The following is a 7,397-nucleotide window of genomic DNA, read 5'->3' as shown; positions in this document are numbered from 1 at the left end:
TGGGGGAACATTATATTGAGTCTTTTGGACAAGGTCTGCATCAATTCTGGCGTAATTGGAAGGCATGGTGGTAGTGTAATTAATGATTGAATTCTATATAGACATACGCGTTGTTTTGATTCTGGTGTTCGCGCACAGACCACATCCTCGTAGGGTCCCATCGTGCTAAGGGATATAAAAGTGACATATAGGCTTATTCTTTAGAGTTGAGTCGCTCAATATGAGGTCCCCAGCACTAGACTTCTTGCAGAACGGAATTCTACACACGCTGCAGCCAAATAGAGTCCTTGGCGCTCTCTCACGCGTTGTTTTGAAAACGGTGTTCGCGTATAGACCACTTACACTAAGTATCTCGACGTTGCAAGGGATACGAACCTACCAGTCAGAGGGAAGGCGTTATTGACAACCCAGGTCAAAACACGCAACTTATTTCGCATCAAGCGGATCGACAGCCGGGGGATATACGAAATACGACGGATGACTTAGGATGTACCAATGCACATACAGACTCATATTCAGAGTCCGCCACAAATTTGGGCAACAGACTATCCTCCTGGAGAGCTGAGTCTAACATGAGCACATACCTGAAGATTCCGCATTAGCCAGAACACGTCTTTGGCAATATCACCTTTATACCCATTCCCGTCTTCCGAACGTCCGGAATACTCTGCTCAGCTCGTCATGGCGGACACAAGGCTTGAACCGGGCACGACAGCAACCAGCACCCTCACGGTCTCGGCGGCCGACCTCGCCAGCGCCATCTCCAGCGACCCTTCAGACGCCTTCCTCGCCGTCATTTCAGCCTCACGCCTGGTGGCCCTTATGGAAATCGCCAGTGTCAAGTTCTTGTAACCGCTACTCAAGCCAGGCCAGCTCAGCATCGAGATGGCTCACTCGGCGCCAACACCTCCCGGGACTGTGGTGACAGCGGTGTCGAGGTATACCGGAAAGGAAGGCAAACAGTTTGCATTCGAGGTCGTGGCGAGTGACCCGGGCGGGGAGATTGGGAAGGCGGTGCACAAGCGGGCGATTGTGGATGTGCAGAGGTTGGAGGAGGGGGCGCGGAAGAGGGTTGGTGTTGCGTTCGCCGGGACCCTTTGTGATGACGGCTCATGACAGAAGATGTTTTCTCACGATATAATTGCATTGTGAGTTCTTCGTCATTCGGATCGCAGGGAGGCTGACGTTGCGGGCGTGGCTCGTGACTGTGGGGTTTGGCGGCTCTTGTTCAGGCTGTGGGGCTCTTCGTAGCTCGGACTGTTGTGGAAATCCTTGTCGGTTTTGTCACGGTTTCGCGTTGGACGTCCGCTTTGTAAGGTTGTGAGTTGATGTGGAGGCATGTAAAGTTGGAGTCAGCTCTGTAGTGACGACGTTCGTCTTGTGCTTTACTGTGACTAGACGAGGAGATTTCAGCAAATTGATTCGCTCGGATTACATTAGTTGTACGGCACTCGTCGGGGTTATTTCCGTTGATCTCTGTGCCTGGTTTTGTCACAATGCTTGTTGCGAGTACCAGTGGTCAATGGTCATTGCAATCGCGACATGTGCCCACGCCAGTCAGTTTTTTTCAGAGAATGGATATTATGGCAACAAACAGGCAAGATCTCGTCCAATCTAGATGAAAATTTGCAATACCAAAATAATACCGTGTTATTTATGGTTGTTGAGGTTAAGATGGTTGGTTTATGCGCGGCATACACAGCTCCAAAGCACAGGCGTTCGGAACGGTGTCAGCCTAGACCAGATGGGGTTATCCGACTTGCGGGAAGCACCGGGCCGGCACGGTCAGTGCGTCGGCGGCACGTTGTCGCGGGGTTGGGCTTCGATGGGGAGACACGGAGACTCGCAGAAAGTTTGAAAAAAAGGGCCCCAGGCCCAGACACGGCTACAGGCCCACACACGGCCAATGCGGGTTGTCAATGCCCTCCCTACACGCTGCACCTGCGGGTGAGGGCAAGCCCCCTCCTTTCTTCTCTCTCCTCAACCTGCTGAACACGCCATCTCGCACGCCCTCCACTGTCAAGCAATCACCCTCTTTCTTCGCCATCACACTAACTTTTTCCCGCCCTGCGACCACGCAGGAGGCCCTTTTAAGCTCGTAACAGCAGCCAGAGCGCCCGTGTCATCATGGTTCCGTCATCTGGGGAGTCTCCTGGTTTGCCCGACACGCCGGCATATTAGTGCACTTCCATTCGAGAGGCCTTGGCTGAGCCACCCGCCGTCATATAAGAAAAGCCCAGAGCCAAATCAAGGTAGCACCGCCAACTCCTTTCCCCGCTCCGCTAGCAGTCTTTGTGCACCAAGCATATAATCCAACTATACGCTTCCTATCTTGTGCGAGTGGAGACGAGCAGTGCAGCGTCAGACCTGTCGTGTTTATCAGCTGACCCGAGGACACCAGCAATGAATTGACCTGATCTGCCCGAACGAGCGAACCTTTTAACGACTATCTTACCAGCAGGTGCACAATCCCTCCATCATGAAGAAAGACGTGGTTGAAGGCATGGACGAGGTCGCTGTGTTGTTGGATAGCCTCGAGCAGCAGCATGTAAGACACCCTTCTAAGCGTTGCAATAATACACCCAAGCTTCATACCTTCACTATGGTGAACCTCTGTCGTGGCACTCACACCACGGCCATGGCTAGTTTAGAGCGAGACTAACTGTGCCCAAGCACCATATACCCAACGAAGAACCCCCCCAAACCATGCAGAGCCACTTCCCGGACCTACCCAGCGACCTCGCACTAAATCAGTACAGTTTCACGACATATGCCCGCCTCGAAGACGTTGTGGGAGGATCTGGAGGAGGTTCAGTGCCCACCAAGCCGCTGAACCGTAATCGCTACGACTCTCACCATCCCTCGACCGATGATGATTACCACCGCACCCACCCTGATACTTCCTTTGACGTACTCCCAGTAGTACACACATCAAGTGACGGACACGAGGACGATGATTCCGGTTTCGAAATACGGTTTAAGGAACTCGGCCTAAGCCACCCCAGCGGCCTACACGAGAGCACAGAGGGTAACAACAGGGCCGGGCAAGACACGCAGACCTCCCAGGCACGAACCAGCACCCCGCAATGTTGCGCCAAGCCCCCTCTCCTCACCTCCCGAATCGAACGCGTCCTCGAAGACTTCTCCGAATCCGACTTCTCAGAAGACTGCGGCTTCTACGCCGATGACGAAGACGACGAACACCAACCCTTCCCCACCACCCACGCGCCGACCCACCAAACCACCGCACCGCAGCAACCCACCACCTCAATCCCCCAGCAGGCGCCCCCCGAACCGGCTCTCCAGCCCCTCGACGCCCCAGACACCCACCCCACCGCCCCGCCAAAACGCCACACGCGCGCCCGCACCTTCCCCCTGCGCCTGCACCACGCCCACCACGCCCACCCGCCCCCCAACCCCGCCGCGGCCCCCTCCCTCTCCCGCGCCCCCCTCGCCCCGCGCTTCACCGGCTTCGCGAACCTCCCCTCCACTCTCCCGCCCGTGCACCCGCTCCCGCTCCATCTGCAGCCCCACCCCGGCCACCCGCGCCCTCTGCCCCCCGGCCTCGCGCACCCGCACCCGCACTTCGCGCCTAACCCAGCCCCCTTGCCGCTCCCGCTGCCGAGGCGGCAGAGCGAGGTGGTGGTGGATCCGGCGCAGGATGCGTTTTATCAGGCGTTGAAGGGCAGGCTGTGGAAGTTGGCGCAGGAGTTGGAGGCGAGGGGGTCGGGAAGGGTCGTGCGGGGTGCGGAGGGGGAGGGGGATGAGAAGGAAGCGGGTGCGGGAGTAGAGGGCAGAGCGGCATCATCGCCGCCGTCGCCGGATGCGAGGGTCGTGGAGGAAGAAGAGCGGGAAGAGGAGGAGTTTGTGGATTCGGAGGCGGAGCTGGCGGAGTTTTTTGCCGGGGATGAGATGTTTGCGCCTGTTTCTGCGATTGCTGCTGGGGCTGGGGGAAGAGATGGGGAGGAGGTCGGGGATGGGGCGGAGAGTGGGGTGGATAGCGAGGAGGCGCTGGAGGTGGAGGAGTGGCGGGCTAAGGAGGCGAGCGTGGAGGCGTTGGGGCAGAGGAGGGCGAGTGAGGGGAGGGGGCGGAAGTGGGCGCGCGAGAGGGCCCAGAGGGGGTATAAGAATTGGTTGAAGGTGCCGGATTAGGCGTTAGTGAGGTGGAGAACTTGGTGGGGGAGAACTTGTAGGGGAAAATTAGAAGGAAGGTCGAGGGCAGGTCGAGGGCGAAGAGGGAGCTGGATGTGGGAGAGTGAGGGAATTGGATAAGGGGTTTGGATAGGGGAGACTGGTGCGAGGTTGTTGAGTAGAATATTCGGACTCGGGTCATTGCTTCATTGCTTCATTTTCTTCTTCTTCCTTTATCACTGTCCTTTAACTCTACGACCCCTTTACCCTCAGAAAACAAGCTTTGCGCATCTCTGCATCTCGCCTCCTCTACCCTGAATATACTATACCGTTCCACCTCCGCACCTCCGCATCTCCACCCTTCTCGAACCCGGAACTCGACATCCCGCAACAACACCAGCTCCACACTACCCGGCATTACTCTTTCCCCCCTCCAAAACGCCCCTGCTCCGCACGTCCTCCGTCGTCCCTGCCATCCAGCCAAACCCGCAGCACGGGGGCCCACTCGAGTCTGGACTAGACCGTCCCCACGCCCTGCCGCGCTCGGCATACCGCTTCCAGCGCCCGCGCGCCCGCGCGCCTGGCGGGACTGTGCGCTGCAGCGTGCGTTTTTGCTGACGGAACACGTCGCGGTGGGTCGTTGGAGTGCGGGAGCTGCATGAGGGGGTGGGAGACGTGCGGCGTCACGTGCGTGGGCGGGGGGACGCACGTGAGTGGGGTGGTATGGGGACGGGTGGATTTCAAGGCTTTTTTCTTTGCGCGGGGAGGGCTGGGTTTGATGGGGTTTGGGGGGTGCTGTTGAGGAGAGGTGGGGATGGGAGGTGTGGTTGCGATGGCGGGTGCTGGGAGGGGGGGGCCTTTTTAATAGAGGGGAGGGGGGGAGGTCTAAGGGTTTTGTTGTGGTGGGTTTTGATGGCTGGGCTTCTTTTTGCGGTTCTGGTCGTTGGTGGGGAGATGCTCTGGGTGTTTGGCTACTGGCAAAAGGGGAGACCGGGAGATGGTGCTCTCTTTTGGCTATCTGGTCTAGATTGAGCGCGCTGCGAATAAGATCTTTCGAGCGGCGTCTGGGTTTCTGCTCCGTATTTCTGCGGGTGGAATCGGCTTCTCTTGCACGGCTATCGCTGGGGCCGCCTGCTTTTCCGACACGCCTTGCTTTCCAGCTGCCGTAACCGCTGTTTCCGCCCTCGCTGCTCGCTTTCCGGAGCATCGAAATCGCTTTGGCCAGCGCCTGTGAAATTGGTAGCGGTTAGTTCGATTTAGAGTGAGGATGGAAGGAATGTATTACCACCACAGGAAAAGCGCGACTACCACTGATGCCCCAATGGCGCAACCAATCTTACCACCGAGAGAGAAGTCTGGTTTTGTGAGCTCTTCTGATGGCCTGTTCGTTGTTGTATGGACAGAGAGGGGTGCTTACCTGTCGTGCCTGTTGAAGGTGGGGTTTGACCACCTAGTAGGTTGGGGCTTGTAGTTGGAATGCTTAGTGAGTTGGTTGCGAGCTGGGTTGTGGATATTGCGGCTGTGGTATTAATTGTAATAAGAGTACTGTTCTAGAAAATATCCGTAAAGGTGGTTACTAAGCTCCTTGGCAGAGGGTCTGAGCTCGCTGAGACTAATGATGCCCGGAGACGCTCCGCCTTGCTTGTAACTGCCTTACTCGTAGCTGCCTTCCTCATGAATTTAATCAACTCTACGCGATACTCTGCTACGATCCTGTTTGAGGACCTGAGGGCCCAAAAACCTGTAAGAACGCCGGTGGATTACAGAGTGACGCAATAGACTCGCGAGTGGTTCGTAAGGAATTGATTGATTGCAAGACTAATCCCTTTGATGGTGCAAGTGGGCGTTGCGCGGCCAAATAACTACATACAGCAAGAGGAATTGCAGTTGTTATTGTAACGGAAGGCTCTTCACTGCCCCCTGAGCTCCTGTTGCCTCGCCCCAGTGTAGCTGGTAGGTGCTTCTGTTCTCTCTTAGACTGCTTTCCTGCAACTTCCTGCTCTCACGAGTGACTGCCCCCAAAAGAGCTATGCAAGTGCAATGCCCAGATCAAGTATATATATTCGCGTGAGTTCGTTTCTGTCTCTTCTTCTTCTTCTTCTTCTTCATCTTTTCCATCCAGCTCTCCACCACCACCACCACCACCACCACCAACAACACCAACACCAACAACAACAACAACAACAACAACAACAGCAACAGCAACAGCAGCAACAGCAGAATGAGCTCGTTGCCTTTGGCTGCGGCCACCGCGGCCGCCGCGGTCGCCGCTGGCGACAATCGTTTGGCTCGCCTGCTTCGCCGGGAGATCGTTCGGGGCCTGGCCAGCCCACCACGCCGTCGTCGTCGTCGTCGGGCCCGCCAGGCTGCCCAACCCGCTGCCCCGACGCTGTCCGCTGCTGGCCCGCCCTCCGTCTGCCGCTGGCCCTGCCTCCCCTCACCGCTGGCCCGCCTCCCCCCACCACTGGCCCGCCTCCGCCCTCCGCTGGCCCGCCTCCGTCCGCCGCTGGCCCGCCTCCGCCCACCGTTGGCCCGCCTCCGTCCGCCGCTGGCCCGCCTCCCCTCGCCGCTGGCCCGCCTCCGTCCGCCGCTGGCCCGCCTCCCCTCGTCGCTGGCCCGCCTCCCCCCGCCGCTGGCCCGCCTCCGCCTGGGGAGGAAGAGGAGGAGGAAGAAGAGGGAGGGGAAGAAGAGGGAGGGGAAGAAGAGGCGGGACAGGGGGAGGGGTGGGGCGAGGAGGAATTCGACCATTCGCCGGCCCCTGACCCCCGTCGGTACGGCAGGCTGGCGCCTCACGCGCCAACCGACCACGAGTTCTGTAAGCATCCCTTTTCATGACGAGCAGATACTTGATTGCCCTGCCATCCGTCAGCAAACATTCGAACTGTGCGGCTCCTCTGATATGCTGATATGTTGACATAGACGTCTCCGGTCGTTAGAACATTCTTATCTCTGTAACACCGTGAGTTGCCCTAGCTATTGTTCGCCCAATTCTAGTAGCAGATCACTTATATGCAGACCACTACCAGACTCGATTTTTGATAGCATCCAACATTCTTACAGCATTCTTAACCTGCCCACAGGGTCGGCCTCCCCGTGGCGGGCGGGGGAAAACCTCCGGGGTAATGGCCGGAGGGCTAACGACCCATGCCTCGACCCCGTTAGCAGCCAACATCTTATCGACATCACTACCACATCCGCCAAGAATGCCGTATCCGCCGATAGCAGAGGCTGCGAGCAACATTTAGCTCCAGACGCTGTGAGAAACC

The 7,397-nt window shown here is 57.6% G+C and overlaps 3 protein-coding genes across 3 annotated transcripts; 1 reads left to right on the top strand and 2 right to left on the bottom strand.

The window, feature by feature from the left end:
* Positions 1-681: 681 nt before the first annotated feature.
* Positions 682-1,344, bottom strand: K441DRAFT_741555 (uncharacterized protein). The gene has a single exon (XM_067654378.1). The coding sequence runs from the start codon at positions 1,145-1,147 to the stop codon at positions 875-877; it is 273 nt and encodes a 90-aa protein (XP_067497218.1). The 5' UTR covers positions 1,148-1,344; the 3' UTR covers positions 682-874.
* A 1,135-nt stretch (positions 1,345-2,479) lies between these two features.
* Positions 2,480-4,152, top strand: K441DRAFT_682436 (uncharacterized protein; the record flags this gene model as incomplete). Its single annotated transcript, XM_067651576.1, has 2 exons — positions 2,480-2,548; positions 2,674-4,152. The coding sequence occupies 2 exons, from the start codon at positions 2,480-2,482 to the stop codon at positions 4,150-4,152; spliced, it is 1,548 nt and encodes a 515-aa protein (XP_067497217.1).
* Positions 4,153-4,236: 84 nt separating this feature from the next.
* Positions 4,237-5,817, bottom strand: K441DRAFT_349049 (uncharacterized protein). Its single transcript, XM_067641304.1, has one exon. It carries the CDS (start codon positions 5,336-5,338, stop codon positions 4,346-4,348), a length of 993 nt encoding a protein of 330 aa, XP_067497216.1. The 5' UTR covers positions 5,339-5,817; the 3' UTR covers positions 4,237-4,345.
* Positions 5,818-7,397: the final 1,580 nt, after the last annotated feature.

This window comes from Cenococcum geophilum, assembly GCF_001692895.1.
Source record: "Cenococcum geophilum 1.58 unplaced genomic scaffold K441scaffold_81, whole genome shotgun sequence".
In the NCBI taxonomy this organism is placed as follows: Eukaryota; Fungi; Ascomycota; class Dothideomycetes; order Gloniales; family Gloniaceae; genus Cenococcum; species Cenococcum geophilum.
This window is presented reverse-complemented; position numbering and strand designations above follow the sequence as displayed.